Raw genomic sequence first — 20,095 nt, 5'->3', positions numbered from 1 at the left:
ATGGCTTTGGGAAGTTTCCAGCATCAGAATGGGGATTGTGGAGAAGCCAAATGCTCAATTTTCAAAGACCCATGGACCAGCTGTGCATGCCACTTTGTTTGGCAGAAGCATTGGGCAAAAGTACATGTTTTTCTTGTGTTTGTACAGGCTTGAAACTGAATTCAGTTATGGTCACACTCCTACTGCTTTGGGATTGCTTTGCTGTTTCTTCAAGCAGTGCATACCTACCTATGCAGATGGCTGTACTAAGCAAATTTTAACCTCTCAAGGTGGATCACTCTGAATGGAAATGAGAGAGATTTTTCTTTTTCAAGTGGGAGGACAGTGTTATTGAAGAAAGGAGGGAATCATTGTTCCCAAAACCTTCTGGCAGGAGCTGGCTAAAACTCAATTAAACGATCCAAACAAGATTATGATGATACCCTTGGCAGCTAGAATTGTATCTGTTTAGGCATTTGCTTTGTCTGAATGTGACAAGGGGGACTCTGCAACCAAGTCAATATTTTTAAAGGAAGGCTAGTTGTATCAATTCTGGTGCATCATTGTTTTAAATCTAATATTATTATAGTTGGATCCTGAGACTTTTATAATCTGACAATAGTGGAAGCAAAGTTTAGAGGCTTTACTGGCTAGTTTCTCTTTATTTTTAGGCTTCTTATCTTGATATAGCTTGGATAGTTTTGCAGTAGTGTAGGGAATTCTGCATCCAGCGCAATTATGGGTGGAATATGGCATTGTAGTATTGCTACTGTGTCACTTCATGTCTTTGGCCAAAGAGTTCTTGTCCTTCCTGTCGCTGTGTCCTAGGAGTAGAGATCTGCACTTGAGCTCCCTCTCTCTGTGCCCTGCTTCCTTTTCCCTTGGGAGTGTCACACCACTGTTGCCTGCATAAGAGCCTGTGCAAGGCATTCCAGAAGCCCTGTTCCTAGCAGCCAGGGGAGCAGAGCTTGACTGCAGGAGCTGCAGACAGCCTCTCATCTGCACACTGCAAAGCAATGCTGAAGAAAATGAGAGCAGGGTGTTTTGACAGTGTTAGCACCTGCAGGTGACAACACAGATGCAGCAGGGGAGAGGGCTTGGGTGTGCAGTGAGAGGGAAATTCCTAGGTGGCTGCAGATTGGCTGTGTCCTGGTGCTGCTGGCAGCATCCCCCAGGACAGGCATGGTGCACTGGGGTATGGGGTAGCTTACACTGCTTTGCTGACATGCTTCAAAAAGCAAGGTTTGAGATGAGGTACAGGGTAATAACCTGCTCCTTCAACAAGCCCTTTTGCTGAGCAGCTGTACAGAAAAATAATATGGTCAGTGACTTCCAAAAATTAGACCTGCTGCTTCATGATTTGGATGGCAGAGGAATCAATTAATTTCCTTTCCTTAAGTGAGAAAGTCTCTTTGCTGTGCAAGGTTACTCTGTCAGAGGGGGATTTCTGCAGTGCTAAATGGGTTTCAGAGCCTGTGGTGGCTCCATCAGTATTAAGAAAGATGGCAGATTGCTGACAGAATCCATGCATTAGTTGGGATGTGGCTGCCAAAATGCATGTAACAATGCCCTTAATGATTACAGAGAGCTCTTTTGTACCCAGTTGGCAGTGGTGGCTTCACAGATTTGGGTGCCATGTTCTGAGTCATTGTGTGAGGAAGTGCCTGGTGCTCAGTGCCAAAGGGGTGATGCCAGACACAGCTGTGATCTCCACACAGGAAGCTTCATGCAAATGTTAATTTATTCTCCTTATGTGTCCAGGCTGCCTTCAGTAAGATTCCTATAGGATTCATACCCCTTGGGAAAACTTGCACTTTGAGCCACACACTGTACCCTGAGAGCACAAATCAAGTCCAGTAAGTATGACACGTTTCTGAAATATGATTGGTTGTTTTCAAGAAGCAGTGCTTCTTGGTAGCTTTATACTTTTCTTTTTCTTCTGTGTTACATAGAAGTTGGCAGTCTCTGGGCAGAGCCTGATGATTCTCTGGACTTACCTGAGTTAATGACTTCCAAAAACTGATTAAAAATTAAAAGAAGGAAATGTATGTATTATTAGAAATAATTTGCTGTGGCTAATTTCTCTATGATTGTGTGATGCTCAGAGTTTAAAAAGAAAAAGGGATTAAAAGGATCAGCCTCTTAAGGTATGACAAGGATATAGCAAGGATTTGACAAAATAAGCCAAAAATAAGTCTTCTTTCTGACCCTTCTCCACTCTAAGAATTCTAGAAACTGGTCCACATATAGGCTGGTTAGGACTTGCAAAGTAAAGCTTGCAACAATATAGGAAAGGTTGGATCCCATTACTGACTTTTGCAGGGCGGGACTGACTTTTCCCTGGGGTGGGGCTGATGCTGGCAGTAATCCAACAACCCAATTCTTCGGCATCCTCAATATGATCCAGTCTGGGGGTATCTGTTGTCTGCAGTTCAGCTTGCTGCAGGATTGTTTTGTCCACTTATATAGAGAAAAGGGAGTCAATCTTTCTTTTCCCCACACTTCATTTCTTTTCAATTTTTCCCTTCCTCTCCTCTCATAATAATAAATATATTTCTTCTTGATCCTGAAATCTGTTCACTCTCATTCTCCCAGTAACTCATTAACATTGTTCTCTTTGTGGAGCCCTTGCTGGTATCCATCATACACAAAACCCACGAGTCAACTGGCATAACATCCTTCCTTAAAACTACCAGAGTGCTTTGAAGCTCAGAAAGGTGGATAAAGTGTAATCAGCAGCTAAGATTAAAATAATAATTTATGTTTGGGTTCTAAAGAAGCTGTTTGAAATTGATGATCTTCTTGTGCCAAGGTAATGAACTGTGCAGGTGGGACTGCAGCACACTGGAGAAGTTGAAGGTAATTTGGTCAATAGGCTGCTTAACAACCCGCACCAGTGGCAGAAGCTGAGTTAAGAAGTGCAGAAGTGATATTTTTTGAAGAAATATTTGGGCTTTGGTTCCTTCTGCAGTCTCTTAGGAGTGTAGGAACTGTAAAGGTCTTAGAGAAAGATAAGAGCTGGGAGAGAAGATGGGCTTTGAGAAGAACAGCTTCCTTATCTGTCTCAGTATTGTAATCCCGATGAAACCAAGGGCAGTTTCTCCCACTGATTCACATGAATATTGGGCTGGATCTGAAAATTGCATTTTTTCCTTGTCCAGCTGAGGCACTGGAAACATATGCAGTATGGAAACTAAATATTACCCAACTTTGAAAACAAAGAAGGGGTTTCAATCAAGTATATGCTTCAAGATTTGAACAGAGACTATTTAGTGGACTTAGACACTCTGGTTACAAAATCTTTACAGCTTGAAATGACAAAGTACCCTGGGTTCTGTCCACAACTTAATAGAGACCTAAACAATATGGGCACTGCTGGTAGGTAGATTTATGTTGATTAAAAACTTCAGAATAAATTAGCACATACTAATGCAGTTCAATTGCAGACATGTGAGTTGAGACCAGTCATGCTGTCCCATTCTCTCCCAGGCTGTAGTACTTGCTACCACTAAAATAAAACCATGATTTGGGTCCTTAGTGTGTTAAGTATCTGAAACAAGAGGTAACACAGTTGGCCTCTGATCTCCCAGGTTAGCTCAAAAAGGAGGAATCTCAAAAGCTTAGGCTGATAATTTCCTTTTGCTGTTTTCTGTATTTTGCCGTTAGGTTTTGTCATGCATTGCAACCAGCCATTTTGCTTTCTGAATTCAGTTGAGTGCAGCATGTTTCCCTGGGGTTTTTGCTTTTGCTGAAAAAAACCCTACTTGGACTCATAGTGGAATTTTCTGGAAAAAAAAAGTAATTTTAAAGCTTACTCATTTCCTTTTTTCCTGTTTGTTTTGCAGACATATTACTAATGCTACATTGGCCATTTTGAAAGGAGAGACAGTTCCACTTGATGTCTTGCAGATCAAGGTGAAAGCATCTACTTACTTGGAAACCAACATTTCTAAAGCTTTCCCATTCTGATGTTTTTATGTTCACGTGGACTGGTTTTCCTCTGTGTCTTGCTGTTAGGAATTTTAGTTTATGATATCAGCAGTTCTGCTGGTAGTCATTTCTCCACCATGTGCTATGGCATCAGACAAACAGAAGAATGGCATCTTCTAAACGGAAGAAAACACTAAAATGCCTCAACATTGCCTTTCTTTGAGACTCAGAGAATATTGATGAATACAAAACTTACTACAGTGGTGTTTCTGTAGCAATGGTGAGAGATAGCAGTAGCTGTCTGCTGGTTTGATGCATTCATGTGGATTGTGAAGTTAATAGCTTTCGTTGACAAATGGAAAAATACAAAATTGGAAAACCTTTGACTATGCCTTGTATGGTTTCTGAATATTATTTTTCTGTTCTGTTGTAGAATGGACATTTCTGCAGTAAGAGTGTTGTGTTGCTGTGCAGAGCTCCTTGCTTTTGGCTAACAGTCAAATTCACTAAATGAAATGGCCATTGCTGGGTGTGCAGTCAAACTCAGGCTACCTGTCCAAAACGTCACCTCTTATATTCCTCCCTGGAGCAGATGGAATGTACAGTGCTTAAATTCTGCTAAGCTTTATTGCTGTTAGCTCTTTCTCATACCTCTTCTGTTAAATTTCTGTGTAGAAATTTAACAGAAGTTTTTATGTAGCAATGCTGTTTTTCCAACTTCAGAAAATAAAGTTGGAAAAAAGGTAAGAGAAAGCAATTTTGCAATGTTTATTTTTCTTGACAGGGAGAAAAGGAGCAGCCTGTATTTGCCGTCTCTGGTTTAAGATGGGGATCTTACAGAGATGCAGGAGTTAAAGCTAGCAAGTAAGAAAATACTGTTTTTTGAAACAGTACCCTTTTTAGTATCTGTTGCTCAAAAAGACACTCCCCTCTCTCAAGTAAGTCTTTTTTCTGAATGTAGGCATCTGACAGGGAGAGGCACCCACTCTTCTTAGGTCTTTTGTTACACACGTGGGAGTGTAAGATGTATCAGAATTCTTGTAATTTGAATTAAATATTTGGTGCTGACCTGTTCTTTTAAGTATTTACTTTCTTCTTGCCTTGTGGTATCTGCTTCTGGAACTTTATTCAGATTGTAACGGGGAAAAATCTCTCCCTTGAGTAAAGTCTAAGTAAAGTAATTGGCCATTGTCTTTCATCGTCTGCCAATGAAAAGCTGTGTGTGTACTCTGAAACTCAATTCCAGCAAGGGACATCAGGTGCAGTAGAAATGCCTTCAGGTTCCTGCCAGAAGTGGCATGGACTGTGCTATCTAATGACCGTTCTCTGAATGCTAAACTCATAATTATTGGCCTTTCTCCAAATGGACACTTAACATGTCAGTGTCTGTGTATCAAATGACAGGCATTATCTGCTGAAGGAGCTGCAGAGCCAAAGCAGCTTACTCCCCAAACTCTTATGGAGGAAATGCAGCTGTAAGGAAATACCATGGCTTTGTGAATGAGCTGTCATTGTCAAGAAGGAAGAGGGAGCAGACCTCTGGAGTTTGTCTGGCAAATGTTTTTAAGAGATTTAAGAGGGGATGGGGGAGATGCAGTAAATGGTCAGGTTGTCTGTCCCTGGGAAGCCAGGGACATTCTTAGTGGGCTGGGTAGGTGCTGACTTGGCTGTGCTGCAGGCTCTCCTGCTAATTGCAGCCCCCTGTTCAAGGAAGTGCAGTTCTCTCTGCTCTGCACTCCCGCAGGGCTTCCTGCTCATGCCTTGCTTTTCTCCTGGTGTCAGCCTTCAGATCTTTCCCTGCAGCACTTCCCTTTTGTAAGAGTCCTTTGGGCTCAGTGCTGGAGGCATGACAGCACCTTTGGTACATGAGGCACGTGAACATCCTCAAGCCCTGCTTCCTTCCATGTGTTTGAATGCAGAGAAATGTGTCCAGCTTGGAAAGTACTTCAGCAACAAATGAACAAGTGCTCAGTCTGCTTGGAACAAAATCCTTGTGTGCTTGTCCTGTTTCTATACTTTGCCATTTCATCCACTTTTGCTCCCTGTGAGAGATGGATTATTGGACTAAAAACATTTGGTGTGTTCCAGTGCAGCTGATCTTAAACTAAAAAGAACTCAAAGGGAGTTAAGCCATAAGACACAGTTCCAGAAGTGTGTCTGACAGTCCCTCTGCTAAGGACTGTGCTGCTGGAGACCTGGTGCTGTCCTATGTTACTATTTTACAGACAATTTAATAGCTTGAGGGGAGTGGTGGCACATTTGCATGCCTTAATGGTTAATGAGATCCTTAGTTCTGCAGTACTCTTGCGCTGGTGGTGTTCAATGTGCTTTGCTGACCCTCTTTGGTGAAAGACACTGATCAAAATGCGTGCCAAGCCTGCCTAAATACAATCACATCTTTAGATTCTGTACAGTGCTGTGTGGCTGGCAGGATTTTTATTTTGTAAAACCCTGATTTCGATGTCAGAATCCTTTGGGACTAATGAATGTTTGCTGGTTCTTTTGTCACTAAGGTTTTTGGTTTGTTTCCTCCAATCTTTGGAAATGTGCTGTATTGCATATTGTGGAGATGCACACCACCAGCTGTTAGTCCACAGACCTTTGAATCATCCCCAGTTGTCTCACAAAACAAAGTAAAATTCTGATAGTGAGATGTCCTGCTGCCTGTAGTGAAGATTATACACTGCATTTTGGTGATGTGTAACTCAGGATAGAGATGTCACTGCTAGGCTGCTGGTGATGTGTAGAAACTATCTTACAGTATCAAAAAGCTGAAGTTTGTCAGAGAGCACTAACTCAGTGGCAAACAAGTCTGTATGCTCTGGCTTCATGCAGAGTTTCTCCCTTTCCCGCTATTGACTCCTGGATATCTTAGAGGTTCTATTTCTGTTCTTTTTCCAGGTACTGGTACCTTGGGCCTCTGAAAACCAAAGCAGCTCATTTGTTCAGTATATTTAAGGTAAACATTAATTGTGAGGAAAGTGTTTGGGAAATGAACAGGCTGACTTTGCTTTGTATAATATGTCTGCAAGCTTTCCTGAAGGATTCTGGTAACAATATAAAATGGGACTAAAACTCAACTTGTTAAAAAGCCTTCCAATGGGTAGATTTACTTCTGAAGAGAGGAAGGAGAAGAAAAATACTTCTAAATTTTTTTTTTTAATTTTTGCTACAAGATCACCAGGGGAAGCCAGTAACCCCCTGTGAAACTGGTGAGCAGCAGTGGTGAAGTGCTAAAGTGCTCAGCCACATTTTCTCAACAGTCTTTGCAATACATTTCACTCTGATTTATTCTTCTGGCAGAAGGGTCTATAATTAGACTGCTCATGCACATTGATAATCAGGCTTCCTTGTGTAGAATGAACATGAAGATGAATAGCTTTTATCTCACCTTAAACTTTACTGTTGCTTAAAATTGATCTTGGAAAGATTAAAATTTGACCTGTGTTAAAGGTATAAGGCATTTTCATTCACGTGGTTTTCCTTTTCTCTCAACATATAAGGAACGTCCTGAAAGGCAGTGAAAATGCCCAGGAGCTGGTACAGTAGATCAAATAGTGCAGTCTAGCCATGCTGTCTGTGACAATGCCAATGCTTCCTTTAGAGGCAGCTGCTGTAAAGGGGGGTTTAATAGTAATGTATCCAGAAAAGTTAGGATGGGTTTCCCCCCCCATCATCCACAGAAAATTTGAGGTTATGCTTCTGTGTTCTGGCATTCTAGGTAGAAACCTATTCTTCTTTTCTGTCTACCTCCTTTCTCGCTTCCTTTGAGTCCTTAGGCTCAGCTGGGGCTGGTGATAGTGGATTTCTGTGGTGAACTATTAAGTGTACATTGAAAAGATCTGTTTGACCTGCTGAAGGTTAAAGAGAAGTGCCCACTTCTTCAGCCATTTAGATAGGAAACTTTCTACCTGATCTCACCTAATTGTGATATTCACATTGCTTTATGTGCCTCTTATTGTTATCATTTTGTTAATTTCTACAAGAAGTGTCTCCAGCCTGGTGAGTTTAATCTCTTCCTGGCTTGTGTTTGCTGCTCCACACTTCATATTTTCTGTTTTTACTGGGGGTGTCTATTGAAACAGGATGACCTGTAGCTGAAAAAAAGTGTAATTGGAAATATCACCTCTGATATTGGCAGGGGCATTGTTATGAGTGTTATCTCTTCTAAAATACACAGGCTTAAATTATCACAGCATTGCTGCTTTTCCATTTAATCATTAATATTTATTGTTTGTGTACTGCCCTACTGATACAACCTCTGTTTGTCCTGCTTATTATGTAAGTATGAGAGTGGAGTCTTTCCTTGCTCTCAGAGGTGTGAGGTGAATTAGTTTACCAACCTGTGCTATATGATCCAAAACTACTTCTGAAGTTTTGTACATAGAAAAATAATTGTACTGAGTTCATGTGGGCTCTTGGCTGTGTTGTTTTAGTATATAAATTTAAAGACCAATTAAATTATTCCCTCCCATAAGTCCTGTGTTTGGAGCATTTCTGAAATTATTTTCAAAACAATGACAGAAAATAAACTTTGTCAGGATCTGGAGATATTTTGAAAGCTAAGGTTCTTCTGTAGCCCTGGTGCTGGAATCTGAAATATCACCAAGAAAAATGTGTTAGTACTTTACTTTTTTTTTTTAAGATACTTTATGAAACTCACGTGACTTGCCTGAGGAGCTGTTGTGTTGCTGTTCAGAAGCAGCTGACTATCAGGTCAGGTCTGGATTGTTTGAGTTGCTGGAGAACAAAGGCCTGTCAGGTTTTAGTGCCCCTTGGCTGCACACAGCACTGTAGGCTTTGTCTGTTTGCACTGGTTCCTGCTGAGCAGTTACTCTTTGAGGTTGCCTTTTTGCCATGCAGAAACCAACTGTGCTTTCAGACATTACTGTTGACCTGGCTGGTTTGTTCCCTCCAGGCAGAAGCAGCTGTGTCACCCTGCCACACATCAGCAGCAAAGGAAACATCCCTTCACCCTTTGTTCATAGGGGGAAGATGCCCTCACTTCTGTGCAGGGAAGGATTAGATTAGTGGATTTGGGAACTGTGGAGAATCTTTTTGAAACTGCAGAAATGTCATCTCACCAATGAACCTGGAGACTGGAGAGCCATGAAGTAGGCTGAGGCAGTGGTGGGGGTGGGGGGGCTGAGTAGCTCTGCAGGACTACGTGTGAGTACACAATAAATAGGCTACAGGACTAAACAGAATAAACTGGACATGCCCTAAACAAAATGCCCTTTATCTTCTGTCTTTTCTTTCCATGTAAATCCAAGGAGTGGCCTCAGAAACATCAGGCTGCTCTCATGTACGTGGGTCCAACTGAGAGACCACCAGAAGAGTCAGAGGAGAAAACATCCAGACCTCCTTTGTATGTGAGGCTTTACAGACGGCTTCGATCGTACTGGTCATCTCCAAAAGGTGGGCTGCCTGTGTTCTGGCATAAACTCACATGCAGGCTCTACTCCTCTAACACATCCAGGGCTGTGTTGTGTGGAGGGCATGTCTACTTTACTGCTCTCTTTTTTGTTGCTGTTATTTATTTGTTTGTTTCCTTTTTTTATTTATTTAAACTGTTATTTTTGTCAAGACAGTTATAGGGGCATCTGTCAGAAATGGAACAGAGTAGTCCTGCCAGTGTTTGTGGTCTCATAAGCAAATACTCACTTGTAGAGAACCCAGGGCATACCCTGGACTCACAGTTGCCTTTGCAGTGGAGGCCTCCATTGAGGATACTTGGCAGTTCTGGATGAGCTTCTTAATCTTCTTCCAGCAGAATGGCTTCTTAGTGAGCTGGGCAGAGAGGAGCAGCCCTTGTTTTTCCAGGGTGGGGAGAATTGCTGACACAGAGCAACAAATGTTACTTTAAATAGAACAGTAAAATTTTGGCCAGGCCTAAATTTCTCTTAATATGTTAAATTTTTTCTGTACCCTACACTTTGTGTTCTCCGAGCCTCTCTTGGGTTGGGTTGTTGTCTGGGCATTGCACGTGGCAGGCCACAGGAGGAAGGAGTGGGTATTCTGCACAGTCTGGTGCAAAAACCTCATCCCTCCTTGGTTAGCAGAGGTGATTCGTGGAGGAGCATGAACCAAGTGACCTGGATATGAGACCTGAACTGTGGAGCTCATCCTGTAGAAAATGTGTTACCACAGCTTTCTGAACACTGGATTCCTGTTTTTTTGGTGCTAGCATTTTATGGGTTTTCTAAATGTTCCTGTCACCAGCCCAGGAGATCTGTTAATCCCTGGACGTAAGGATTCACAGGGCTGTGATGTACTGTGCTTAACAATCTTTTCTGATACTGTATAAGTGCTGATGGTATTTTTTCTTTTCTTCAGTACTCCTAAGCTCCCTTTTAATTTTTTAAGATTTTGACATTTTAGAGAAACAAAACTAGTGGCCAGCATGGCTCAGACTGATTTTTGTGTCTGGCATCTGCTTCACGGTGATCTGTGTCATTAAATTCCACTTAATGACTGATACCTTCTCTTCCTGCTACACAGAGTTCCCCCAGGAGGTAGCCCCGGAGGACTGGGAAGAGCTGAAGCTGTCCACCATTGAGCTTTCCATTGCAACTCGGAACAGGCAGCTTGATCTAGCAGTAAGACCATAACATAATGGGATTCCAAATGCTGCCTGCCCACAGAGTTTTCCTGTCTTGCTGAACTCGCATTCTTGGGTGTATATAAATAACATTTACTGCTTCATGGAAGAAGAGGTGACTCTGACATTTTGGGGTCTCCCTAACCCCGGCTGCCGTGGTTGCCCAAGACAGAGAGGTCCAATTAAGCACGACCTGTCTGGGCCCCTCAGGCAGGCTCCAGAGCCACAGGCTACCTTAGCAAGCTCAGCTCTTAGGGGATATCAGCTCTGTAGTGATTATCAGCTCATTTGTGATTTCAGCTCTTTGCTTGCTAAGTGCCCTTGGCAGACACAGGGAGAGAGAGGAGAAGGCTGTGTGAGGTTCCACAGAGATGTCCTTTTTTGGCAGCTTCTGCAAAGGTTCTCAGGGACAGCTTCTTCTACCAAACTGGGCAAAAGTAGCTCTTTATATAGGGTACAGGGGTTTTAGGAATTGTCCAATAGTAAGGGTCAAGGGGAATGTGACCTATAGTCTTACAGAGAGATAAGCAAGGGTCTGAGGATGGAAGAGGGGCTTCTTAGGTCCAGCCATCATGACCAGGTGTTTCTTATCTTAGGCTACTGAACACCAGGGAGGCATTGCAGGCCCTGTGTCTGCTGCAGAGGTCCATGATAGAATCCAGGAATGGGCAAGTTTCAGATCCAGTGTGGAAGCACAGGAGACCAATGTAAAACTGGGATGCAGTGGGATCTGAAAGAATTTGTACAAGGTTTCAGTAGCCAATCAGAAGTTTTAAGTTTTCCCATGAGTAAAAAAAGGACCAAGAAGCATTCCTTTCCCTCTTCACTTATGTGAGAGTGATTCTCTTTTATCAACTGCTGCTAGAAGGAAGCTGAGCCTGAGTGTCTGGCTGGAATTTTTTATTTTTCTGTCTTTTTTAGACTTGCAGAGTGGAGTTAAAAATAATTGGTACTAGGGAAAGGACATGGGCTACACTGATTTGAAGGAAGGGAAGTGCAGGTGGTTAAAAGTACAGAAGCAAGGCATCAAAGGAGCTGTTCCTGTCATAACCTTCTCAGCACGTTCATGCTGTTCATTCACTGTTTTAAGAACCTCTCTTTGGCTTATGCCTGTGTTTTGGTGCAATTTTACTGCTGTGAAAGCTATTTGGATAGATGTCAGTCTTTCATTTTACAGGAAAACGCTTACACAGTGATCCTATACTTGTGAGCTGCCCTGCATTTCCTCCTCAAGGGTACAGGAAACCCTTGCCATTATACCCAGGTTAACAGGAGGTGTTGAACTTTCTGCAACATATTTCTTCCTTAGAAGTCAGGGTCTTGAAGAACATAAAAATATTAGTTATATTGGTATGTTATCTTGTAGGTTCAGACCAAAAGAACCCAAACAGGCAAATATAGGTTTTTTTAATGTTCCCCTGGTTTTGCCTTAGAATATGCCACCATGAACTTTAGTTTCTTCTTTGTTGTGGTTTATGATTTGGACTGTCAGTGTCCTAGTAATGATAGAAGCTAGACAGTGGTTTCTAGGTGGCACTTGAACAGAAGAGTTTTGGTTGTTCAATTGAATTGGAGCCGGTGATGTAAAGTAGAAACAGACCTACTAAGAACAGAAAAAGTATCCGATTGCTACAAACTCCCTTATGCTCTTTCTGTGGTTTTGTCTGTTTTGTCTCCCTTAGGCCTTCAAGAGGCACTTTAATATTGGTTTTGAAAGGAAGGAAGTAATGTAGAGTTCTCAGGTCTCTTGCAAAACCTAGAGAAATGGACAAGTTCATGTTAGGCCAGTTGTACTTTCCTGTTTCTAGAGCTGGAAGTATCTTGATACTGCATTTCTTTTTCTACAAGTGTGGATCCCTTATTATTGCATTAAAATCCCTTTCTTGAAACCATTGTCCCTGTAGTCCTCAAAGCTGCCCAGCAGCTGGAATTGTTAAAAGCCATATCTGCTGGCTGCTGCCAGCCAGTCTGTGTCTCACCTCAGATTCATGCGGAGGCTGCCCCATTGAAGGGAAGCTGATAAAGCCACACAGGTGCAGCTCAGGCAGTGCCTCTGCAGAACAGCACAGGAATAAACCAAGTTACACTAATGGATGCATTTATTTTTACTTTTGTCATTTTGATTGCATCTGCACACTATGACTTTTGCCAGGACAAAAATATTAAAATACATAGAAAAATAAGTTGCATCTTAATCAAAATTGCTTTCCTGAAAAAATCTGTACTGTATACTTACTTTAAGGGCAGGCTGTAAATAGGAAAGCTAAGTAAGGAGTTTAGAGGATTGTTACCAAGGACACTTTGATTTCCAATTTCTATTGTTTAAAATCCTCTTACTGTGGTGTTTGGTGGCCAAATGTTGTATCATTGTACTATTGCTTAAATTCATGAAAGACCCATTGAATAGAAAGTAAATAAGAGCCTAAGAGATCTGCTATTGTCTTTAAAGGCAACAAGAAGCCAAGCGTGTGACTCATTATTTTGCTTCTTGTGGTATTTATTGAATATTCATTAATGGGAAAATACAGTCTGTAATTTCTAATTAAAATCTCAAGTTGAGATTTGAATAAAGCATGAAATTCAGAAATGCATCTTCTGCCTCCTTTTGGGGGACAAAGGACTGGCCGTTGTGTGAACATATTGCAGTATCATGGGTGTGGCACTTTCAGATGTTAACTGCTTGATTCCTGGATCTTTTTTTGCACAGCGCACTAAGGACTTCATGGACATTTGCATCGAGGCAGAGAGTGTCAGCAAAGGGGAGTTTGTTCACAGAGGGTGAGTATGGCAAGGCTGCAAAAGGGGGCAGGGTCTCTGAAAAGTGTGCTGGTTTTCTCTTATACTGTGCTGCAAAATTCAGAAGCAGAGAACTGCAAAGCACACCAGCCAGTACTGTTCTCAGGGACTAGTACTTTTATTCTTTAAAATTCTTACTCATCTTCTGTTTCTGTAAACAAGGCAAATGCCAGAACCTGGAGTATTCAGAATCTGGAGTTCTTCCTAGCTTCTGAGTTTGCTATACCTTTCATCTTTTCCCCTGTTGCTGTAAGTCAGTACTGCTTAGATATTATTGTCCTTATTCAGTTTTATAGCCAGCTGTGCAGACGCAGACTTAGCCCAGAATCTTTTAGCCCTAGCTGCTCAGTGGATTGAGAGGTGGGTCACAGTGCTGGTCTGTTTGTACTAGTGGTACCTGGGAATTCTTGAACTGTGATTAGACAGGCCCTCCTCTAAGAAAAGAGCTTCCTTGCCTCAATAGCTCTGGGGGGAAATTAGGTCTAGGCTGGAAGAACTTTGGAAGATGTGAATTTAAACAAGGACTTTAAGCAAATGTATTGGTACTGCTTGTACGTGGAATAAGAAAGGCTGCAGGTACATAGAAGCAGTGTGTGAAGAAAGTGAATGTTACTGCTTCCTTTGTGCTTGTGATGTTGTCTTGTAGTGTGCTTGTTCCTCCTGCTCTTACAAGAAGTGAATCAGAGCTGCCTTTTTCAGCTCCTTCTTACAGTCCTACTCACAAATACATTGCATCTTCAGTGTGGGTTTTACCAGCAACAGATTTTCCTGCTAAATCCAGGGGAGCTCCTCTCCATATTACCTTTGAATTTGCTGTTTTCTCAGTCTTTGAGCTCCCTCTAGTGAAATCAACGTGATGATTTCAGTACAGTTTTACCTGCTTGTCATCGCTCTAATAATTCCTGCAAGATACTTGTTTATGATACTAATGGCAACTATGGCCCCTTATTTGAGCCTCCCAGGAGTCCCAGGGGGAATAAAATCTTCAGACCTATGCATACACTGTAAGTCAGGTTACCACCTGCTTTCAAATTGCATGAGCATGTGGGCCGTGGTTGCTTGGGACTGATTTGTTTGCTTTGAAGGCTACAGAGGGAAAGAAGGAGGCAGTTTTCCTGTTAGAAGCAAGAGGAATCTGGTCTCATAAAGGAGATGTTATTCTGGGTTCTCCAGCACTTTGCTGGCAGAAGAATGTAGATGAGCTTGTGTGGCTTGAGGGAGGCATATTCAAGTGTATTCCCAGTGTAAATAATACCTCCTGTGTTGACTGGACATGCTTCCTGCAAGAGTGTGGCTCATTTTCTGACTGCAGTTACAGTGTCATGCAGAAAAAGCCTCTGAGGAGCATTACCATAGCCCTGCTGTTGAGAGCTAATTAGTGGCAGTACTGAAAGCTTTGAGCTGTTCAAGCAACGTTCAGAGAAACAAGCTCTTTGGATTAAATAGTGCCAAAAAGCCTGTAGGTAACAAAGAAAGACAAAGAGAGGTGTGGACGGGGTGGGGGAGCAGTTGGAGGGGATGGTTAGCTGTACAGAGAGGAATCAGAGCAGAGAAAAGGTGCCCTGTTTTTCCAAGGCAGAATCAGGGTGTTCAGAGGTCCCACTGTGCTTTTGCCAGCTGGATTTGAGATAAGCCCATTATCAGAGGCCCCCCCCCATTGCCTAGCACCAACAGGGTTTGTCTTTGGAAATGTGTGAAACAGCTCTTTCTTTTTTCTTCTTTTTTACTGCATAGTTTAAATACCAGAATTTGGGGGGTTGAAAAAGGTTTTTAGGGGAAGTACCTTATCAGTGCAGATAACAAGGGTTTTTATACTGGAGAGGGCACTGACATGAGCTGATGGGTCACACAGAGAAAACCACACATCCAGCAGGAAGCTGCCATGAAGGCTCAGGCAGTGTGTGTGTCTGGGGAGGTGTGGGGATGCATCAGTGTGCTGGAGGGCAGCTGCTGTTGGATTTCCAAGAAAGGAAGAGGTCATCCCAGGTGTATAAAAGTGCCCTCTGGCTGTGGATCAGATCTGTGTGAACAAGAGCATCCACAGCAGCCATAGAGCTGATGCTTAGATAAGGTGGGGGAAGAAGAGTTGTTTACAGTGGAGTGCTTACTAAGAAGTGCTGCAGGGATGGAGAGCAGGCATGGAAAGTGTGGCATCAGTAATCCACATCCTGGTAGCCAGTTTAGATTCTGTATATGAAAGTACGGAGAGCTGTCACTCCAGGGCATGATTGCAGTTATCATCCACAGTGCACAAAACTGGGATTTTTTTGTTAGAGGTTTTACTCTGACTCATTTAACATTGGCAGCTTCTGGATATGAAAATGATGTTCCAGTTGTGTGTTATGTGCAGTAGATGTTGTGGTTCTCTGCCTGTATTTTTGTGGTTCAGCATAGAGTGGGATGCAACATGCAATGGAAACTTGCTGTTAGACTTCTGATCTTGTTGGTATTTCACATTGCTGTCTGGTCTCGAGTGAGGAGCAGAGTCTAAGGGAAATGAATTATGATTTTTTTCTGCTGGACCACTAGAGGGGCAATCACTGCAGGTGGAGTTGTCTTATTTGCTTATGCCAGTGTTCACCTTTGATTGATCTTTAATTCCATGTCTTGGGTCTTTTGAGTTTACCTTGACCCCACAATTACATCTCTATAGAGCTTCATGTGCCTTCATTGGCCAAAAATTCTGTTCACTCACCAGAGTATGCCTTGTATGTATCTAGGACCTTGTGTGATAAACTCCAAGCAGGTTAAACTTTAAGCGAGGAATCTTGCTGCTTGTTTGTACAGCACTGTATAAACTGACAGTATTGCATGCCATCAATGATTTATAATTTATATTGCTGGAGGATGTTTAATTCCCTCACAGTCACTCATCAATCTTTTAGTGTATACATATTTGATTAAAACCAAACTTTCCACAGTTAATATTGCTTCTGTCCTTCCCTGCCCTTTTCTTAGCTTTTCTTCCTTTGTCTTTGATTTTCATCTCCTGTTTCAACCCTCTCTTATGTTCCTTCTCTGGGATTTTCTGTGACTTTAGAGGTGCTGCCTTCCTTGGGGCATAGAAGACTTGGTGTACAGGGAGATTCTGACATGCTTTTGTGAGTTGTTTTCCTAGGCAATATTAAAATACGCCCTTCTTTCATATCAGTCTAGAGATGGAAATTTGGGGACAGCAGCAGGCATTGCCTGCCAGAGAAATATCTGTGATAATTCCACCATGGTTGAGAGTTGTGGTGTATTAACACTGTAATTCTGTGCTGTTCTTTTTGCTATTTGTGTGTTGCTGTCTCTCTGGGAAGGGGCCCAGACCGAGAGGGTTGCTGCCTGGGATGCAGTGTACCCTTTGCCAGTGGTCAGTCAGGAGGCCAGAGGAAGGTCAGCACAGCCCAGAGCTGGTGCTCACTCTGCAGCAGCACTTGTGGGGAGAAGGAATCACAACTCACTGTCTCTAACAGCTGAGACAGTGACAGGACAGCAGCCTAAGCCTTGAAATTTACCACGTGGCACTTGCAACACCAGCTTTCCAAGACAGAAAACTTCATTCCATGTGGTCCCTTTTGACATCAGCAGACGTGGGAAATGAAGCAGCACTTATCCAAGTACAGTACATAAATAAGAATCTCACAGGTACCAGAAGAGAGAAACTGTCAAAATTGGATGTGTTATTTGGAATGGATAAAATGATGGGGGTTTCTTCATGAGTGATAACAGAAGCAGCTGATAAGAAATGTCATGCTGATTGGTTTTGATATGAAAAATGTGAGGGTTTTGTTTGTTTTTAGATAGCATTATAATTACATTGAACCGTTAAATTACTATCTTTTTTGGCTTAGGTCTTTTAGGTTGCTGGTAAGTTTAGTTGCATGAGCTATGAGGAGATGGTAGTCACTGCAGGAAGTGCACAGTTCAGCATGAAAGTGAAGAGCACAAAACTGTGCTCAGTGTTCAAATATAATTAGTGAGCCTCAGAGCAGAAGCTGGTTGAAGGCTGTCGGTGCATTATGATATGCATTGACTGCAGCAGAAGAGGGAAGGACTCCTCTACTTTTTCACAGTTAAACCCACGAATATTTATGTATATAACCTCTAAGTTTACCAAATGCATAGTGATTTACCACAACAAAATGCCATCCCTGAAGAAGGCTGTTTGTGAGAGAAGCATGTCCTTACCTTACCTCTCTTTTGGTTTGGACAGAAGTCAAAAGATGCGTGACCCACACATGTGCCCTGAAGGGAGTCAGTGCATCCAAGCCAGCAGATGCATCTTGCAACTTCCAGAGGTGAGAAGCTGGGAGAGCTGAAAAACTCTTTCACTTTGTTTCTTGTACCTGTTGATGCTGCACTTTAAGAAATTCCTACTCTAAATCTGGGAGATTGATTACACTGCAAGTGAGACACTCAGTTCCACAGTGCAGCCATGAGTCCCTTGCTGGGACAGACGTACTGAAGTTCCCCAAGTAGTCTGTAAACCTGATGGGGGAGCTTTGTTCTGTCAGGAGATAGTGGCAGTTCTTTTATGAAGGCAGTCATGGTGGTTAAAGGGTCTCTTACTTGAGTGTATTGCATACAAATGGGAAGTTCCACCTGAACATTAGGAAGAACTTCTTTACTGTGCAGATAACCAGGCACTGGAACAGACTGCACAGAGAGTTTGTGGAGTCTCCCTCACTGGAGATACTTAAGAATCATCTGGACACAATCCTGTGCAATGTGCTCTGGGATGACCCTGCTTGAACAGGGAGGTTGGACCTGATGATCCACTGTATATTCAAACATTCTGTAATGCTGTGATATGCAGATCATCTTCTCCTTAGCACTGAAGATGTGTACTCTAGAAGGCATTGTGCTGTAGAGAAGAAGATAAATATTAGAGACAAAGGAGGGTGAGACAGGGCAGGGGAGCTGAGATCAGTATAAAGAAGTGCCTGAAAACTTTGAAATTATGAAGCTGAGAAAGACAAAGCTGTGCCTGCCTGTGTAATTTAGATTTGTGTTTTCCTACCTCTGAGCTGTTATTGCAGCCCTGGGATGACAGTTTCTTATTTTTACAAGGACATTGAATCAATCTCATAGACAATTTCTGTTTTCAAGTGATCTATCATTTGGCAAAATAATTCCATATTAAGGGATAAAGAATTTGTTGAAAGGGAAAAAAAATCTGTTGCTACCAAATAAAAATCATGAATGATGATGTCAGGATTAACCTAATGCTTGCCCTGAATTCAGATCATGGCAAATTTGTGATTCTGAAAGAATACTGTGCAGTGCTGGGCTAAGTACAGCTGGGCCATAAGTAAGGGTTGTGGTATAAAATGAGCTGTTCATACTGCAGCTGCTGCTAAGATCTTCAGAACATGGGTGCATGGTACAGAGCAGTGCTGTTTGACTCCATGGCCCAGCTCCAGTGAAGGAACTGGAGGCAGCCCAGATGAGTCTCACCAGTTCATGTTGATGGAGGTGAACTGCTTTGCTGTACCTCTGGCTGCCAGAACTTGTACTGGTTCCCCTAGCCTGTGCTGCTCTGGTGTCCCAGTTCCCTTGGAGTTGGTTTGAGTACTCACAGCCCTCCCATGAGTCAAGGGCACACAAAGCAGTCACTGAAGTTGTTTTTAGGTAGTCAGCCTGCCATTTTGATGAATGGTTTCAATCACATGGTGACTGTATCAGCATTAAACACTTGAGACAATTCTACTGCTGAGTAATTCCTGGCCAGTAAATTACTTTGCATCTCATGTTTCAGATCAATATAGTAAAACAAAGCTGAAAGGGGTTTTTAACATGGATTTAATAGAAGTTACTTAACAGGCATTTCTGCAGATTAGTTTATGTCACCACTGGCAGACCCAAGATCTAAGTTCACATAATTGTAGTTCCAATAGAAAAGAATCCTTCAGTATAAACAATGTGGGTCATTAGAGCTTCCTAGCGTTTAATTATCACTAATTAGTAACTAAGTGAGGTAACATCTCGTGCATCAGACTCTTAATCCATACTGTGTGGTGAAGGATAGGTCTCCCTGTGTTGTGGAGAGAAAATGGGCTGGAAGGCAGAGGCAGGGGGTCATCTTGGTTGAGACTGAGCTAAGTATGCAGTTGTGTTTTATTAGTAAAATCAGCATTACTGAAATAACATTTGATGTTTAACTCACTGCACACAGGGCACTGAGGGATCCTTTGGCATTGATAATGAGGAGTATGAAGCGATGCCTGTGGAGGTGAAGCTCCTACCCCGCAAACTCCGCTTCTTCTGTGATCCCAAAATAAGAGAGCAGCTGCTGCAGGCAGTGGTACAGTGAAAGTTCATGGCAGAGGGGCCAGTGTTCACCAGAGTCTGTCTCTTCAAGGCACATGAGACCTAACCAACCTGATTAACCCCACTAGACTAATAAGCCTTTTGGCTATTTTTATGTGCAAGGTACTTCCATTGGAAGTGTATGATTTGACTGGTCTCAAAGGGGTTAAAAATGCAAATGAAAATTCTGAAAAATGCATGTTAACTTGATGACATCTTCTTTTCCCCCTCCCCTAAGAAGTCATCATTTACAGCACTACAGGCTGAGTGCTGTTTGCCAGATGCTACTGCTGTAATGTAATTGTATATTAAAGTAAAATTGAAGTATACTTGTCCTTGTGTTCTAAGAGTTTAGGTTTACTTTACCCATGTAAAAATCTTGCAAAACCTGGGGTCCTGGGAAAAAATATTTGGGGGGAATAATGTTAAGGAATTCTATGGAACATTGGAATTGCCACATTAAAATAGATGATTGGTTATCAACTCTGTCACAAA

The 20,095-nt window shown here is 42.3% G+C and overlaps 1 protein-coding gene across 1 annotated transcript in view; it reads left to right on the top strand.

Moving 5' to 3' along the window:
• AGK (acylglycerol kinase) overlaps positions 1-19,929 on the top strand; it is a 36,350-nt gene extending 16,421 nt beyond the window's left edge. The window contains exons 7-15 of the mRNA XM_030960653.1: positions 1,741-1,835; positions 3,825-3,894; positions 4,694-4,773; positions 6,811-6,868; positions 9,183-9,327; positions 10,411-10,508; positions 13,218-13,288; positions 17,505-17,589; positions 19,467-19,929. Of these exons, the coding sequence (XP_030816513.1) occupies positions 1,741-1,835; positions 3,825-3,894; positions 4,694-4,773; positions 6,811-6,868; positions 9,183-9,327; positions 10,411-10,508; positions 13,218-13,288; positions 17,505-17,589; positions 19,467-19,604 (840 nt within the window). The 3' untranslated portion in view covers positions 19,605-19,929. The remainder of the gene's footprint in view (positions 1-1,740; positions 1,836-3,824; positions 3,895-4,693; positions 4,774-6,810; positions 6,869-9,182; positions 9,328-10,410; positions 10,509-13,217; positions 13,289-17,504; positions 17,590-19,466) is intronic.
• Positions 19,930-20,095: the final 166 nt, after the last annotated feature.

This window comes from Camarhynchus parvulus, chromosome 1A (assembly GCF_901933205.1).
Source record: "Camarhynchus parvulus chromosome 1A, STF_HiC, whole genome shotgun sequence".
Lineage (NCBI taxonomy): Eukaryota > Metazoa > Chordata > Aves > Passeriformes > Thraupidae > Camarhynchus > Camarhynchus parvulus.
The sequence above is the reverse complement of the archived record's forward strand: the minus strand, read 5'-3'. Positions and strand labels throughout refer to the sequence as shown.